This window comes from Pristiophorus japonicus, chromosome 8, assembly GCF_044704955.1.
Source record: "Pristiophorus japonicus isolate sPriJap1 chromosome 8, sPriJap1.hap1, whole genome shotgun sequence".
NCBI classification, from domain to species: Eukaryota; Metazoa; Chordata; class Chondrichthyes; family Pristiophoridae; genus Pristiophorus; species Pristiophorus japonicus.
The window spans coordinates 35,977,793-35,996,565 of record NC_091984.1 but is presented as its reverse complement, the minus strand read 5'-3'; the positions used below and the strand labels follow the sequence as shown (position 1 = coordinate 35,996,565).

Sequence of the window (18,773 nt, the reverse complement as noted above, 5' to 3'; positions counted from 1 at the left end):
AAAATGCTTGCCAGTTTCCATTTTGTGCCAAAATGGACAATATATGGACGTTATACGTCATTTGAGCGGTAAAATGGGCGTTAAGTGGGCGTTAAGCATGCAAAAAAAGTGGAGGTTCTAGCCCAATGACTTTATTTAACTGAAGGAAATTGCGGCTCATCCAGGACTGGATGACACAAAGGCAGTGGAGCGATCGAGATAGATGTTGGGGAGATAGAGCTGGGTCTTTTCATCATACATGTAGAATCTGCCGCATGTCTTCGGATGTTGAAACCAAGGGGAACAAGATAACAAGTTGTTTTATGCTAGGTAACATAGAATATATTATCAGGGTCAATTATTCAGCGATTGAATTGTGTTTTTAAATACACAGCAGTGTAGGAGTGTTAATCATATTTACCTCTTGTGTTCTATTTTATGGCTCAGTTATGTGCATAGTTTTTTTTAAGTTGGAAAATTAATCACCAGTCTAATTTCTCCATTTTCTTTTGCATTAACATGATAATACATGATAATAACATGAGATTTAACTCCACAGCGTGCATCTTTCATCATTGACAGGTTCCCTCCCCAGAAGTCAGCTTGATTGACAGGCTTGGCTTCCAGTCGATTGGGAAACACTCTGGAGGAGGCCGCAGGACCAGGTAGGCCTGATGGTGGGTGAACTTGGGGGGGTCTGATCCCGAAGAGGGGGGAAGCATCTGATGTTGGGGGATCTTGGGGGGGTGGAACTCCTGTTCCTCCTGGCCCACAAGGAGTGCTCCTCGAGGCTGTCTTCACCTTGCTGCAGCTGCCGGGTTCCCCGAATCCTGGGAAATCCGGCCTGCAACAGTTAAACCTGCAAAGCAGGTTAAATCTGAGGCCTCTAGCCTCATTCACATATTTAAAATGCCAACCCGCTTCTTGGGAGCGGGTTGGCTGCCCGCCCCTTGTTCCTCCACAGTAAAGCCTGGAAGTTGACGGGTTACAGCCGGCTTCATAAACATAAGAGCATAAGAATTAGGGGCAGGAATAGGTCATTCGGCCCCTCGAGCCTGCTCTGCCATTCAATGAGATCATGGCTCATCTTCTACCTCAACTCCACTTTCCTGCACTATCCCCATATGCCTGGATTCCCTTAATATCCAAAAATGTATCGATCTCTGTCTTGAATATACTCAAAAACTGAACTTCCACAGTCCTCTGGGGTAAGAATTCCAGAGATTCACCACCCTCTGAGTGAAGAGGTTTCTCCTCATCTCAGTCTTAAATGGCCGACTCCTTACACTAACTCCCCAGCCAGGGGAAATATCCTCCCTGCATCTACCCTGTCAAGCCCTGTAAGAATTTTGTATGTTTCAATGAGATCACCTCTCAATCTTCTAAACTCTAGAGAATATAGGCTTAGTCTACTCAATCTCTCCTCATAGGAAAATCCGCGCCCCCCCCACCCCGCCCCAATTCCAGGAATCAGTCTGGTGAACCTTTGTTGCACTCCCTCAATGGCAAGTATATCCTTCCTTAAGTACCTCCCCGCCTCATTAACATATTTAAAATGCCAACCCGCTCCCAAGGGACTCGGGAAACCCAGCAGCTGCAGTGAGGCGAAGATAGCCTCGGGGACCACTCCTTGTGGGCCAGGAGGAGCAGGAGTTCTTCCTCCCACCCCACAGGTCTCCTTACTCCAGGTGTGGTCTCACCAGGGCCCTATATAATTGCAGTAAGACATCCTTACTCCTACTCAAATCCTCCTGTAATAAAGGCCAAATTACCATTTGCTTTTTTAATTGCTTGTTGTACCTGCATGTTAATGTTTAGTGATTCGTGTACAAGGACACCCAGGTCCCTCTGAACACCAACATTTCCCAATCTCTCACCATTTAAAAAAATACTCTCCTTTTCTATTTTTCCTCCAAAAGTGGATAACTTCACATTTCTCCACATTAGGGGCCCAAGTTTCCACATGATTTGCGCCTTGATTTTTAGGAGCAACTGGTGGAGAACGGACTATCTTAGAAATCGCAATTCTCCACATTTTTTTTTCTGCAGTTCTAGTCAGGTAGAACAGTTCTACTTTGGAACAGAATTTTTTCTTCAAAAGGGGGCGTGTCCGGCCACTGACGCCTGATTTCAAAGTTTCCACAGTGAAAACGTACTCCAAACTAAGTTACAATGGAGCAAGTGAAGATTTTTGTAGAACTGAAAAAACCTGTTCTACACATTAAAAAATCAGGCGCAGGTTACAAATTAGGCGTCCAGAACGAGGTGGGGGGGTGGGGGGGGGGGGGAAGGGAACTCATTAAATTCTACAATAAATCCTTATTTATACTTCTACAAATATTATACAAATAAATCCAACCTGAATAAACATTTATAAGCAAAGAAAAGATTAAATAAACCATCTTCTACCTGTGTGAAAGTGCTTCAGGCACGGAGAATGCTGCAGTCAGCCTGAGGCGCCCGTTCTTCCCGCGGGGGGGGGGGGGGGGGGGGGCGGGGAAGGCGCCCGTTCTGCCCGTGGGGGGGGGGGGGGAGGAGAGGAGGCGCCCGTTCTTTCCCGCGGGGGGGGGGGAGCGCCCGTTCTTCCCGCGGGGGGGGGGTAGGAGGCGCCCGTTCTTCCTGCGGTGGGGGGAGGGGAGGTGCCCGTTCTGCCCGCGGGGGGGGGGGGGGGGGAAGGGAGGGGAGAGGAGGCGCCCGTTCTTTCCCGCGGGGTGGGGGGGAGGCGCCCGTTCTTTCCCGCGGGGGGGGGGGCAGGCGCCCGTTCTTCCCGCGGGGGGGGGGAGAGGAGGCGCCCATTCTTTCCCGCGGGGGGGGGGGGAGGTGCCCGTTCTTCCCGCGGGGGGGGGTAGGAGGCGCCCGTTCTTCCCGCGAGGGGGGGGGAGGAGGCGCCCGTTCTTCCCGCAGTGGGGGGGGGGAAGGGGAGGCGCCCGTTCTTCCCGCGGTGGGGGGAGGAGGTGCCCGTTCTTCCCGCGGGGGAGGGGGGGAGGAGACAGTGAGAAGGCTGCAAGTGCTAATGTGCTGATGGCAATGTGCTTTTATTAAAAAATGTTCAAAAATTAAACAGCTACAAAGAACTACAAAAATGGCCGAGTGCCAATGTTTTTTTCACACTGAGCATGCGCGAACGCTCCAACGCGCACGCGCAGCGTTGCCGGCAGGAAAAAAACAAATTTAAATAGTACCCGTCCCCTCCCACTTACAAAATCGGCGCGAGTGTAGGCTCCGCCCCCCTGGGCGCCGCGCCAGGCAGACAAGGAGCTGCAGAACACTCCAGAATCGTGAGGCTTTTTTTAGGCGCCGTTTTAGGCGCGAAAAACGGGCGCCCAGCTCGGAGGGACGCCCGTTTTTAATCGTGTGGAAATTTGGGCCCTATATTCCATTTGCCATGTTCTTGCCCACTCACTTAGCTTGTTTATATCCCCTTCAAGTCTCTTTGTATCCTCTTCACAATTTACATTCCCACCTAGCTTTGTATCATCAGCAAACTTGGATATATTACATTTGGTCCTCTCATCCAAATCATTGATATAGATTGTGAATAGCTGAGGCCCAAGCACTGATCCTTGGCGGCACCCCACTAGTTATCGCCTGCCAACTTGAAAATGGCCCATTTATTCCTACTCTCTGTTTTCTGTCCATTAACCAATCCTCAATCCATACTAGTATATTACCCCCAATCCCATGAGTCCTAATTTTGTTCAATAACCTCGAGAGTGGCACCTTATCGAATGCCTTCTAAAAATCCAAATACACCAGATCCATTGGTTCCCCTCTTATCTATTCTACTAGTTACAACCTCAAAAAATTCTAACAGATTTGTCAAACATGATAAATCCATGTTGACTCTGCCTAAGCCTATTATTCTTTTCTAAGTGCCCTGTTACCATGTCCTTAATAATAGATTCTAGCATTTTCTCTACTACTGATGTCAGGCTATCTGGTCTGTCGTTCCCCATTTTCTCTCTCCCTCCTTTTTTAAAAAACGGGGTTACATTAGCTATCTTCCAATCTGCGGAAATCATTCTAGAATCTATGGAATTTTGGAATATGACAACCAATGCATCCACTATCTCTATAGCCACCTTTTCCAAAACCCTAGGATGTAGGCCAACAGGTCCAGGAGATTTATCAGCTTTCACAGTCCCATTGACTTCTCCAGTACTATTTTTTTATTAATACTAATTTCTTTCAGTTCCTCATTCTCGCTAGACCCCTGACACTCCACTATTTCTGGGAGGTTTTTCGTGTCTTCTTCCGTGAAGACAGACACAAAGGGGCCGAAATTCAGGGTCCCGATAAGACTCGTTACCGCCACGGCCCAAATTCACCTCAGGGATTTTTCAGCCTGTCCCCACTTCCACCCCGCTGCTGCTGCAAGCACGTCATCAAAACGCGCACTGCCGCTGTCCCACACCTACATCGCAATCCGCCCGAAATTTACCTCCAAAAATCAACGATCCGCTGTGCGGTGCCCCTGACAGCTTTTTCTGTCGGGGAACCTTATTTTTTGTGTGTACGACATGGCAACACGACGGTCCTTCAAGGGGACAGCGCACAACCGTGGCCGCCATGTGTGTTTTTGCCGGCCAACTTCCCGATCGGCTGGACAATTATTGCCCCGGGTTCGACCGGGCCGCCAACAGGCAGCCTGGTACCCCCTCTTGGCTGCTTCTTTCCCCTTGAAATGAGGGGAGAGACGTGGTGACGCACACGCGCAATTATGTCACCAGCGCTTCGCCGTGGAGAGAATCGATCGGAAGCCCGCCTCATCGCACCCGGTGGTAAAAACAGGTAAAAAATCGTAGGTGCGCCAGATTTCTGGTGGGCCTGAATTTTGGCCCCAAAGTATTTGTTTAATTTCTCTGCCATTTCCTTATTCCCCGTTATAGTTTCTCTTGTCTAAGTCTGTAAGGGACCCACATTTACTTTCGCTAATCTTTTCCTTTTTACATACCTATAAAAGCTTTCCCGACACATTTAGATTTTTTTACCCATTTAACCCCCCATCCGCACCCACTCAAGCCCACTCATCCATGTTAAAATTTCCCCCTATGTCTCTGAAATTACCACTGGCTTATCTCCCTCACCCCCACCCCCACCCATTAGTTTAATTTTCTCTTGCTCGCTGCCTCCTAGCTGCCTCACCTTGTCCTGGATAGTTTCATCTCGTTCTATGATTTCTTTCTTCAGTCCTTGAATGTCTTTCTCCAGAGATCTGATGACTCCATGTAACTTCTCGTGTTCTGCCTTCAGTTTCTCAATCGCCTGCTGTTTGTCTTCAATTTCTTTCTGCAAAGTGGTAAACTGAGAAGGAGAGAAATGAGGGAGAAAAAGATGAGAGGAGACACTAAATCTTTCTCAGACAGAAACAAACATAGATTGGAAGTTGTGAGAAGGGAGGAATGATTAAGGTAATATTTCAAAACAATTTTCAAAAAAGGCTTTGCATCTTTTTGGGGAAGAGTACTATCATTGTGCTAGATAAGGCAAAGAGGATCTACGGTATGTCAGGTGCGAACAGGATTAGGCTTGGGTTGATGCTCCCCATATTCAAAGAGCCTGCTGACACTCAGGCCTGGATTTTCAGCCTCCTACTTCATGAGGGTGAAGCTGAAATTCCGCCTACTAACCCATTTAATTTGAAGAATTAAAAAAATTGTTAAAAATAACAAGCCCACCAGTTATTTTCTGCCCTTTTTATACCTTTTTTCTCATGATTCCTGTTTCTCCCTTCAACCGGAGGTTTTCCTCTTTCTCATCTCTCAGATTCCGTTCATATTTGATTTTAATGTCCTGAATTTCACGGTCAGCATCCTCTTCTATTTGTTTCTTTGTTTCATCAGACTCTTTAATCTGTTGCCTGGACTCTTCCTGCAACTGAGGTATTAAAAGAAAATCATCAATACAATGAAGCGAACAAAGCAAAAGCACAAAACAGTATTAAACTCAGTAATCTTTGCGAGTAGTAAGTCACCTTTTGAGAGAGGATATTTAACCCATGGCAATAATTGTCCCATTAGTTCCTCATCCATGGGCTTCTTCTGCCTTACCTGTTCAATAAGTGTACCCTTCTCCTGGAGTTTGGTCTCATAGTACTCAGTCAGCTCCTCTAATGCCTGGCTCTTACTCTCATCCAGCTCATTCAGCTGTCTCTCATAATCTTCCTGCATTCGCTGGGATTTGAGCTGCAACTCCTGGTACTTATCATATTCCAACATCAGTTTCTGATTGTTCATGGTTTCTGAAAGTAGAAGTACATGTGGAAGTAAATTTAAAATATGTATATGTTATGTAGCACATAATGAGAAGTTAATTCCAACCCTTATAACAACAACAATAACTTGTATTTATATAGCACCTTTAATGTAGTAAAACATCCCAAGGCGCTTCACAGGAATATTATGAGACAATAAATTTGACACCAAGCCACATAGGGAGAAATTAGGGCAGGCGACCAAAAGCTTGATCAAAGTGGAGCGGTTTAGGCAGGGAATTCCAGAGCTTAGGACCTAAGCAACAGAAGGCACAGCCACCAATGGTTGAGCGATTATAATCAGGAATGCTCAAGAGGGCAGAATTACAGGAGCGCAGATACCTTGGGGGGTTGTGGGGCTGAAGGAGGTTACAGATATATGGAGGGGCGAGCCCATGGAGGAATTTGGAGACAAGGATGACAATTTTGAAATTGAGGCATTGCTTAACCGGGAGCCAACGGAGGTCAGCGAGCACAGAGATGATGGGTGAGCAGGACTTGGTGCAAGTTAGGATGCGGGCAGCGAGTTTTAGATCACCTCAAGTTGAAGTAGGGTAGAATATGGGAGGCCAGCCAGGAAAGCATTGGAATAGTAAAGTCTAGAGATAACAAAGGCATGGATGAGGGTTTCAGCAGTGGATGAGCTGAGGCAAGGGCAGAGTCGGGTGATGTTATGAAATAGGCGGTCTTAGTTATGCTGTGGATATCTGGTTGGAAGTTCATTTCAGGGTCAAATATGACACCAAGGTTGCGAACAGTGTGGTTAAGCCTCAAACAGATGTTGGGGAGAGGGATGGAGTCAGTGGCTCGGGAATGGAGTTTGTGGCGGGGACCGAAAACAATGGCTTCGGTCTTCCCGATATTTAATTGGAGAAAATTTCTGCTCATCCAGAACTGGATGTCGGACAAGCAGTCTGACAATTTAGAGATCATCGAGGGGTCGAGAGAAGCGGTGGTGAGGTTGAGGTGGGTGTCATCAGCGTACATGTGGAAACTGACGCTGTATTTTCGGATGATGCCGCCAAGGGGCAACATGTAGATGAGAAATAGGAGATGGCCAAGGATAGATCCTTGGGGGGACACCAGAGGTGACGTTGTGGGGGCGGGAAGAGAAGCCACTGCAGGTGATTCTCTGGCTATGATTAGATAGATAAGAATAGAACCAGGCGATTGCAGTCCAACCCAGCTGGACGATGGTGGAGAGGCGTTGGAGAAGGATGGAGTGGTCAACCGTGTCAAAGGCTGCAGACAAGTCAAGAAGGATGAGGAGGGATAGTTTACCTTTGTCACAGTCACAAAGGATGTAATTTGTGACTTTGACGAGAGCCGTTTCACTATTGTGGCAGGGACGCAAACCTGATTCGAGGGATTCAAACATGGAGTTGCGGGAAAGATGGGCATAGATTTGGGAGGCATGTTCAAGGACTTTGGAAAGGAAAGGGAGGTTGGAGATGGGGAAGTAGTTTGCAAAGAGGGAGGGGTCAAGGGTTGTTTTTTCTTCAAGAGGAGAGGGGTGATGACGGCAGATTTTAGGGAGATGGGGGCAGTACCTGAGGAGAGAGAACCATTAACAATGTCAGCTTGCATGGGAGCTGGAAATGGAAGTTGGGTGTCAGCAGTTTGGTGGGAATAGGATCAAGGGAACAGGAAGTGGGTCTCATGGACAAGATGAGCTTGGAAAGGTCATGAAGAGAGATCGGAGAGAAACTGGAGAAAGATGTGAGGTCAGGGCAAGGGCAGGGGGGATCCTTAGAGGAAGCTTGGCCCAGTGGGCTAGGGGAAGGAAGGGAACTGGCAGACGCAGCTGAACAGATGGTCTCAATCTTAGAGACAAAGAAGTCCATGAGCTTCTCACACATTGTTGGAGGTGAGAGTGGAGGCAGGGGAGAGGGGTTTAAGAAGACGGTTAGCAGTGGAGAATAGAAGCCGGGATTTATCTTTGCATACCAGAATGATTCGGGAATTGTGAGCAATTTTGCAGACGAGAGCAGGACCCAATGATGCTTTATGTGGTCCAGCCAGATGTGGCGGGGAATGGCTAAACCAGTTGTCGGCCATATCCATTCAAGTCTGCGTCCCTTGGACTTAAGGGAGTGAAGATGAGGGCTGTACCAGGGGGAACTACCAGGGTGAGCGAGAGTAATTGTTTTAATAGGGACTAGGGCATCAAAGGTGGTGGTGATGATGTGGTTAAGCAGATTGGTAGCTGCAGAAATATAATGGTGAATGGAGGGCCAAAGGCCGGACAGTTGGGAGTTCATAAGTGCAGTTATAAGAGGGTTGGGGAGAGTTTTTTCCAGGGGTGGACACAGGAGGTAGGGTTGGGGGGTGGAGGTGGAAGAGGGATATGGGTGGAGAGCGATACGAGGAAGTGATCAGAGATGGCCTTGTATGCGATTGACATGATGGGAGTAGCGAGGCCATGAGAGATGGCAAGGTCAAGGGGGTGGCCGTGAATATGGGTTGGGGAGTTTATATGGAGGGAAAGATTAAGGGAGGATAAGAGGTACTATACCACAAGTTAGATATGTACATTGCCATTAAGGACATGGCCATAGAAATATTGAATGCTTTGGTGATCATTTTCCAACAATCTATCGACTCTGGGTCAGTTCCTATGGACTGGAGGGTAGCTAATGAAACACCACTGTTTAAAAAAGGAGGGAGAGAGAAAACGGGTAATTATAGACCGGTTAGCCTGGCATCAATAGTGGGGAAAATGTTGGAATCAATTATTAAAAATGAAATAGCAGCGCATTTGGAAAGCAGTGACAGGATAGGTCCAAGTCAGCATGGATTTATGAAAGGGAAATCATGCTTGACAAATCTTCTGGAATTCTTTGAGGATGTAACTAGTAGGGTGGACAAGGGAGAGCCAGTGGATGTGGTGTATTTGGACTTTCAAAAGGCTTTTGACAAGGTCCCACACAAGTGATCGGTGTGTAAAATCAAAGCACATGGTATTGGGGGTAATATACTGACGTGGATAGAGAACTGGTTGGTAGACAGGAAGCAGAGAGTCGGGATAAACGGGTCCTTTTCAGAATAGCAGGCAGTGACTAGTGGAGTGCCGCAGGGCTCAGTACTGGGACCCCAGCTCTTTACAATATATATTAATGATTTAAATGAAGGAATTGAGTGTAATATCTCCAAGTTTGCACATGACACTAAACTGGGTGGCGGTGTGAGCTGTGAGGAGGACGCTAAAAGGCTGCAGGGTGACTTGAACACGTTAGGTGAGTGGGCCAATGCATGGCAGATGCAGTATAATGTGAGGTTATCCACTTTGGGGGCAAAAACATGAAGGCAGAATACTATCTGAATGGTGGCAGATTAGGAAAGGGGGAGGTGCAACGAGACCTGGGTGTCATGGTTCATCAGTCATTGAAAGTTGACATGCAGGTACAGCAGGCGGTGAAGGCGTAAATGGTATGTTGGCCTTCATAGCTAGGGGATTTGAGTATAGGAGCAGGGACATCTTACTGCAGTTGTACAGGGTCTTGGTGAGGCCACACCTGGAGTATTGTGTACAGTTCTGGTCTCCTAACTTGAGGAAGGACATTCTTGCTATTGAGGGAGTGCAGCGAAGGTTCACCAGACTGATTCCCGGGATGGCGGGACTGACCTATCAAGAAAGACTGGATCAACTTGTATTCACTGGAGTTCAGAAGAATGAGAGGGGATCTCACAGAAACGTTTAAAATTCTGATGGGTTTAGACAGGTTAGATGCAGGAAGAATGTTCCCAATGTTGGGGAAGTCCAGAACCAGGGGTCACAGTATAAGGATAAGGGGTAAGCCATTTAGGACTGAGATGAGGAGAAACTTCTTCACCCAGAGAGTGGTGAACCTGTGGAATTCTCTACCACAGAAAGTTGTTGAGGCCAATTTACTAAATATATTCAAAAAGGAGTTAGATGTAGTCCTTACTACTAGGGGGATTAAGGGGTATGGCGAGAAAGCAGGAATGGGGTACTGAAGTTGCATGTTAAGCCATGAACTCATTGAATGGCGGTGCAGGCTCGAAGGTCCGAATGGCCTACTTCTGCACCTATTTTCTATGTTTCTAGCTATGTTTCTATGACCAGTCTGGTGAAGGGCCTGACCAAGATATTAACGTATCATTTACCTTTACAGATGCTTCTGGGCCTGCTTCCTATTTTCAGCATTTTTAAAAATATATTTTCTTTTTACTTGTGAGCACATATATGCTGACAACCAAGAATGAAATGACTGCCTGTCAGCAGAGGGCGCTCACATCTTGAACACTCTCATGAGGGTCTGAACAACCTCTGATGGCAAGATACCCTGACTGGTGAGAGGAAGTCAGAGTACTGACTACCAGTAGAGGATGTCTGCAGACTGACCCGTGAAAGCAAGATGTCTGCCTGTCAGAAAAAGATGTTCCGCTGATTGGTGGAAATGAGAGGCTGTGAATGCCCTCTGCTGGCAAGATACTGTGGACTTTGTGCGTGAAGGATGATTAATGGTAGAAGAGGACACATAGGAATACTGCTACTACATTGCCAAGTTGCTTCACTGTTATTGAGTTTGGACTAGTTTCTTAGCAGTATATCAAATAATTAATTTAATCGACTTAGGGAGCCAATTTTTTATAACAATCTGAAGCATTTATCTGCCACTTTCTGTTGACTGAAGTAGCTGTCTGTTCTGAGTTACAGGCCACAAGACAAGAACCAACATGGCATGCAATTTACCTAAATCCTCGAATTCTTTGGAATGTTTATCCAGGATGATTGTTACATTCTCTTTATGTTTTAGCTCAACCTTGTCTTTGTCAGTCTTTAAAACCTATAGCAGAACACAATATTTGATTAGTTTGAGAGTTGGGTTCAATAAGCACCAGTAATGTATCTCAGATTTTACTTAATGCAAGGTGGCAGATTGCATTCTTTTTTGTATTGTGTTGGAATAGTGCGATGAACTGGAAAAGTATGACCCTTATCAACTGAATTTATCTTTGAATCAATATTATCTCATCCAAAGAAACCTTCTCCATTTTGTTTGTGTTAAAAAAGGTGGTTCCATCCTCCCATCCAAAGTAAAGGTAAAATAATTTAAGTCATCTATAACAGTCTCTTGTGATGCATAACTTTTTCCAATTTACTTTGTCGCGGCATTAATTTCTTCATATTCATATTTAGTATTAATCCCAACATGTTCCATGTATTCCCCCAAAGTCGACAAGATACAAGTTAAAAGGGAAATGTGTTTATGTTGTGCCCACATGCTCAGGGCAATATATTAGTGCCTGCTCTTGTTACCTACCTGGTTCTTAGTTTTCAGAGATTCCATTTCCTGAATAAATTTCTCAGTTAACTCTTTGATTTTGTCATTGTAATTCATGTCTTTCACTCTGAGTTGGTATTCATTCTCCATCTTCAGTTCCTCGACCCGAGTTTTTAACTCCAGCGCCAGTTGATTCTGTCGAAAGATGAAATCATTTTCTACCATCAATTTAACCTTAATCACGAATTGTAACATTAACACCATCCTTATTCAGTAATACAAACATTCTCCCAAATGTTCTCTTCTTGCACCTTGTCTCCTGAAAACAGAGACTTGGTATTGAACCTGGAGCTTTCCTGGTCTGTATGATAAATTTATAAACTGAATTATTTGTGCTATAGATGGTTTTTCAACAACACTTGCATGGATTTAGCATCTTCAAAGTAGAAAGAAAATCCCCAATTCGCAGCAAATTGCAGGGAGGGAGTGGTGGTGTTAGGGTGAGGTGAGAGAGACCATGTAGGGATTTAAACATGAGGATAAAAATTTTAAATCTAAGTTTTTTGGGTTCAGTCAGTGAGGTCAGAGGTGATGGTCAAATGATGGGGTAAAACTTATGCTACAGCTATACAAAATCCTAGTCAGACCACACCTCGAGTACTGTGTTCAGTTCTGGGCACCACATCTTAAGGCCTCAATTTTCCCCAGTATTTGCACAGTTTTTTTTGGAGCAGGCTGCTTTTTCTGACCTAACTTAAAAATCCCCAGTTTCCCCAATCAATTTGCACCAGCGTAACTCAGTTAGTTACGAATTTTTTAACTCAGTTTTTTTTTCAGCGAAAGGGGCGTAATCAGCCACCTATGCCATGTCTGGCCATTTAGGGAAGTTTGGCCAGCTGACAGTTACTCCAGTTCTGATTATGCCAGTGTATGTGGCCTGTCCTGAAAAACCTTCCCTAGAGTTAAGAAAAGCGGCGCAGCAGATGCCCGGACACACTGAAAGAATTGAAAAACATATAGCAGCAACTTACCTCCAACCCCACCTGAAGGCTGTCCGGTCCCATTCTCGGTCCCCGGTCCGGTTCACACACACAGTCTGGTCCCATTCTCGGTCCTCGGTTCACACACACAGTCCGGAGAGAGAGAGTGAGAGAGAAAGAGAGAGAGAGAGTGAGAGAGAGGGAGAGAGACAGAGAGAGAGACAGAGAGAGAGAAAGAGAGAGAGAAAGAGAGAGAGAAAGAGAACACCGGACAAGTTGGTGCTATTAATTTTTACAATTCTTTTAATGTGTTGGGAGGTGGCTGTATGCTTCACTTTGCAGCCTCAGCTCGAATTGTGTCCCTGGTTACCATGGCAGCCAGATCGTTTTGGCGCAGATCAAAGCTCCACCCCCAAAACTAGGCCATGCCAAAATGAAAAGATCCAATGGGGAATCTTACAACACTTTCTTTTTGGCGTATTTGGACCCCAAAAATCGGGTGTAATTCTTCAAATACGGCAAAAAAATGCTTTGGGAAAAATTGAGCCCTGAGGAGGGCCTTGGAGGGAACGGAGCGTAGATTTTCCAGAATTATACCTTAACTCCAAGAGTTAATTTACGAGGAGAGATTACACAAACTAGGGCTGTGTTCCCTGCAATTAAAAAGGTTTAAGGGTGATTTGATCAAAGTTTTCAAGATATTAAGGGGAACTGATAGAGTTGATAGAGATAAACTATTTCTGCTGGTTGGGGAGTCTAGGACTGGGGCACATAGCCTAAAAGTTAGAACCAGGCCTTTCAGGAGTGAATAAAGGATGATATCAGGGCAGTTGTGAGAGATGATATTGGCTCTAATGAACAAAATGTTGAATCATTGTGGGTGGAGATTAGAGATAGTAAGGGGAAAAAGTCACTGGTGGGCGTAGTTTATAGGCCCCCAAATAATAACTTCACGGTGGAGCGGGCAATAATCAAGGGAATAATGGAGGCATGTGAAAAAGGAACGGCAGTAGTCATGGGGGATTTTAACCTACATATTGATTGGTCAACTCAAATCGCACGGGGTAGCCTGGAGGAGGAATTCATAGAATGCATACGGGATTGTTTCTTAGAACAGTATGTAACAGAACCTACAAGGGAGCAAGCTATCTTAGATCTGGTCCTGTGTAATGAGACAGGAAAAATAAACGATCTCCGAGTAAAAGATCCTCTCGGAATGAGTGATCACAGTATGGTTGAATTTGTAATACAGATTGAGGGTGAGGAAGTTGTGTCAGAAACGAGCGTACTATGTTTAAACAAAGGGGACTACAGTGGCTTGAGGGCGGAGATAGCTAAAGTAGACTGGAAACACAGACTAAACGGTGGCACAATTGAGGAACAGTGGAGGACTTTTAAGGAGCTCTTTCATAGTGCGCAACAAAAATATATTCCAGTGAAAAAGAAGGGCGTTAAGAGAAGGGATAACCAGCCGTGGATAACCAAGGAAATAAAGGAGAGTATCAAATTAAAGACCAATAAGGTGGCCAAGGTTAGTGGGAAACTAGAAGATTGGGAACATTTTAAACAACAGCAAAGAATGACTAAAAAAGCAATAAAGAAAGGAAAGATAGATTACGAAGGTAAACTTGCGCAAAACATAAAAACAGATAGAAAAAGCTTTTACAGATATATAAAACGGAAAAGAGTGACTAAAGTAAATGTTGGTCCCTTAGAAGATGAGAAGGGGGATTTAATAATGGGAAATGTGGAAATGGCTGAGACCTTAAACAATTATTTTGCTTCGGTCTTCACAGTGGAAGACACAAAAACCATGCCAAAAATTACTGGTCACAGGAATGTGGGAAGGGAGGACCTTGAGACAATCACTATCACTAGGGGGGTAGTGCTGGACAGGCTAATGGGACTCAAGGTAGACAAGTCCCCTGGTCCTGATGAAATGCATCCCAGGGTATTAAAAGAGATGGCGGAAGTTATAGCAGATGCATTCGTTATAATCTACCAAAATTCTCTGGACTCTGGGGAGGTACCAGTGGATTGGAAAGCAGCTAATGTAACGCCTCTGTTTAAAAAAGGGGGCAGACAAAAGGCAGGTAACTATAGGCTGGTTAGTTTAACATCTGTAGTGGGGAAAATGCTTGAAATTATCATTAAGGAAGAAATAGCGGGACATCTAGATAGGAATAGTGCAATCAAGTAGACGCAGCATGGATTCATGAAGGAGAAATCATGTTTAACTAATTCACTGGAATTCTTTGCGGATATCACGAGCATGGTGGATAGAGGTGTACCGATGGATGTGGTGTATTTAGATTTCCAAAAGGCATTCGATAAGGTGCCACACAAAAGGTTACTGCAGAAGATAGAGGTACGCGGAGTCAGAGGAGATGTATTAGCATGGATCGAGAATTGGCTGGCTAACAGAAAGCAGAGAATCGGGATAAATAGGTCCTTTTCGGGTTGGAAATCGGTGGTTAGTGGTGTGCCACAGGGATCGGTGCTGGGACCACAACTGTTTACAATATACAAAGATGACCTGGAAGAGGGGACAGAGTGTAGTGCAACAAAATTTGCAGATGACACTAAGATTAGTGGGAAAGCGGGTTGTGTAGAGGACACAGAGAGGCTGCAAAGAGATTTGGATAGGTTAAGCGAATGGGCGAAGGTTTGGCAGATGGAATACAATGTCGGAAAGTGTGAGGTCATCCACCTTGGGGAAAAAAAACAGTAAAGGGAATATTATTTGAATGGGGAGAAATTACAACATGCTGAGGTGCAGAGGGACCTGGGGGTCCTTGTGCATGAATCCGAAAATGTTAGTTTGCAGGTGCAGCAGGTAATCAGGAAGGCGAATGAAATGTTGGCCTTCATTGCGAGAGGGATGGAGTACAAAAGCAGGGAGGTCCTGCTGCAACTGTATAGGGTATTGGTAAGGCCGCACCTGGAGTACTGCGTGCAGTTTTGATCACCTTACTTAAGGAAGGATATACTGGCTTTGGAGGGGGTACAGAGACGATTCACTAGGCTGATTCCGGAGATGAGGAGGTTACCTTATGATGATAGATTGAGTAGACTGGGTCTTTACTTGTTGGAGTTCAGAAGGATGAGGGGTGATCTTATAGAAACATTTAAAATCATGAAAGGGATAGACAAGATAGAGGCAGAGAGGTTGTTTCCACTGGTAGGGGAGACTAGAACTAGGGGGCACAGCCTCAAAATACGGGGGAGCCAATTTAAAACTGAGTTGAGAAGGAATTTCTTCTCCCAGAGGGTTGTGAATCTGTGGAATTCTCTGCCCAAGGAAGCAGTTGAGGCTAGCTCATTGAATGTATTCAAGTCACAGATAGATAGATTTTTAACCAATAAGGGAATTAAGGGTTACGGGGAGCGGGCGGGTAAGTGGAGCTGAGTCCAAGGCTAGATCAGCCATGATCTTATTGAATGGCGGAGCAGGCTCGAGGGGCTAGATGGCCCACTCCTGTTCCTAATTCTTATGTTCTTATGTTATGAAATTAGGGAACAATTCTACACGCAAAGGGTGGTAGAAATTTGGAACTCTCTTTCGCAAACGGCAATTGATGCGAGATCAATTGTTAATTTTAAATCTGAGACATAGATCTTTTTTAACCAAAAGGTATTAAGGGATGGGGGCAAAGACGGGTGTATGGAGTTAAGTCACAGATCAGCCAATAGGCTCGAGGGGCTAAATGGCCTAGTCCTGTTCCTATGTTCCTATATAGGACAGTGCAGCAAAGGATACGTGCAGCAGAATTTTGGATGCGCTGAAGTTTATAGAGGGTAAAAGATGGGAAGCCAGCCAGGAGAGTGTTGGTATTTTTCTCAGTAGGATGACAGAAGTCCCTCTTTGTGTATGAAGATTCAATTAGTACACATTTAATTAGTATGCTTTTGATCTCCCATGGTGATTACAGATCAATATTTAAAAATATAATAGAGTACATGAATAAAATGGGAGAGGCAGGACCCACACAATGACGCCAAGAATGCCAGCCTAGATGAGGAGACAGACTTATTGATATAGATAGTTCTTATTTTAAAATCTTTCCTTCTCTTTTTGACCATTATTTCTTTCCATCTATCTCCATTTTACCTTATTTCACTTCCTCTTTTCAGCCTCTTTTATGTTTTATTATCCCTTTTCCCTTCCCCCTTTATTCTCTCTCTCCTTTTAATTTACTTTTCACATTGCTTGCACTTCTTCTCTCTCGCTCTCTCACTCTCCTCTCTGTGCAGAATGGAGGATGAGCTGGAAATCAGCCCAATGCGGAAATCCTGAAGTTGTGGTCTGTCATTCACTACTCCTTCACAGGTTACACTGTGCCCTGCCTCCCAACATTATTCTACAGAGTTTTAGTTAGGTAAAGAGTCAGAGAACTATCGAAGACTGTATTGGGCCACTGAAGGGTGTTCAAGGACAGGTTACAAATGACTCACTGAGTATGGAGGAAATATTAAATGAGTACTTTGCATCAGTATTCACCCTTGAAGATGATGCTCAAATATTAGAATTTAATAATGCTAGTTTTATCAGTAACATCAACATAGATAAGTAAATTGTTTTAGAAAGAATTAAGAACTTAAAAATAGATAGAGCGACAGAGCCGAATGATATCCACCCGAGGGTCCTCCGGGAGATGAGACATGTGCGGTGCGAGCCCCTGGCCTGTATTTTTAATAGCTCATTGCACTCTAGAATGGTTCCGACAGATTGGAAGGAGGCTAATATAGTCCCCGTTTTAAAAAAAGGTGACAAGGCAGACCCAGGTAACTAGAGACCCATCAGTTTAACATCAGTAATAGGCAAGAGGCTTGAAAGAATCATAAAGGATGCAATATATGAATATTTGGATAGGCAGGGACATATTAGGGACACCCAACACGGCTTCATAAAAAAGAGGTCATGTCTCACAAATCTAATTGTATTTTTTTTTAAAGTTACAACGTTGGTAGATGAGGAAAGCCCAGTAGATATTGTTTATTTAGATTTCCAAAAAGTTTTTGACAAGGCACCGCATAAGAGGCTTCTCTATAAGATCGGAGCCACTGGTATTAGTGGAAATATATTGACCTGGATTCAGAACTGGTTGACAGGACACAGGCAAAGAGTAGTTATAGATGGATTTGGATCTGTTTGGAGACTGGTCACCAGTGGTGTCTGCAGGGATCAGTGTTGGGATCGTTGCGTTTTACTATTTTTATCAATGATCTGGATCCAGGGGTTGGCGGCACAATTTGAAAATTTGCAGATGATACCAAGATCTGTGCGAGTGCTCGAACTGTAGAAGAGTCTCGTATGATTCAGACAGATCTTAATGTGTTGGGAGACTGGACTCAAGACTGGAAAATGATGTAGAACTTAGATAAGTGCAGTGTTATGCATGTGGGCACGGCAAATGCTCAACATTCATACACCCTCCAGGAAAAGGCATTAAAGATGGTGGAGATAGAAAGAGATTTGGGCATTCCAGTGCATACATCCTTGAAGGTTCACGAGCAATGCCGTGCAGCGATAGCTAGAGCAAATGGGGTGTTGGGGTGTATCCACAGGACAATTGAGTATAAGACGATACGTACTGTTTTGTGCTTGTACAAGACCTTAGTCAGGTCGCACTTGGAATACTGTGTCCAGTTTTAGTCTCCTCACATGGTGGGTGATATTGAGGCTCTGGAAAGGGTGCAGAAGAGGGCCACTAGAGTAATTCCAAGTCTAAAGCATCTTAGTTATCAAGATAGGTTAAAAGAGTTGGGACTCTTTACCTTAGAACAGTGTAGACTTAGGGGCGAATCTGATTGAGGTTCATAAGATAATGAAGGGAATAGACAGTGTTGCAGCTGACAGTTTATTTCAATTAACTAGGTTAGGCAGGACCAGGGGGCACAAAGTTAAGTTGCATAAAGCTAGATCTAGGTTAGATGTCAGGAGGTTGTTCTTTTCACAGAGAATAGTAGATTTCTGGAACAAGCTGCCCTATCATGTGGTGGATGCAAACTCAGAGAATTCCTTCAAGAAAAAGCTAGAGTTTTTCTGGCTGCGGCGGAGATGACCTCTTACAGAAGGTCGGTACTGCAGGGAATTTAATGGCCAGAGTGATCTCCTGGACTAGTTTCGATCGCCTAGATGGGTCGGAGAGGAATTTCCCAGATTTTTTTCCCTCAAATTGGCCTGGGATTTTTAATCTGAATTTTTGCCTCTCCCAGAAGATCACATGGTTTTTTGTGGGGTGGAGTGTATATGTTGTGATATACAGGGTATCGCAATTATGTGGGAAAGGCTTGATGGACCAGATGGTC

General features: G+C 44.8%; 1 protein-coding gene across 1 annotated transcript in view; it reads right to left on the bottom strand.

Moving 5' to 3' along the window:
* The window catches only part of cfap57 (cilia and flagella associated protein 57), a 172,553-nt gene that overhangs the window by 63,416 nt on the left and 90,364 nt on the right, over nucleotides 1–18,773 (bottom strand). Inside the window, exons 12-16 of the mRNA XM_070886035.1 lie at nucleotides 11,521–11,676; nucleotides 10,950–11,043; nucleotides 6,030–6,220; nucleotides 5,683–5,856; nucleotides 5,125–5,283 (exon numbers count right to left, since the gene is read on the bottom strand). Coding sequence (XP_070742136.1) covers nucleotides 5,125–5,283; nucleotides 5,683–5,856; nucleotides 6,030–6,220; nucleotides 10,950–11,043; nucleotides 11,521–11,676 — 774 coding nt within the window. The remainder of the gene's footprint in view (nucleotides 1–5,124; nucleotides 5,284–5,682; nucleotides 5,857–6,029; nucleotides 6,221–10,949; nucleotides 11,044–11,520; nucleotides 11,677–18,773) is intronic.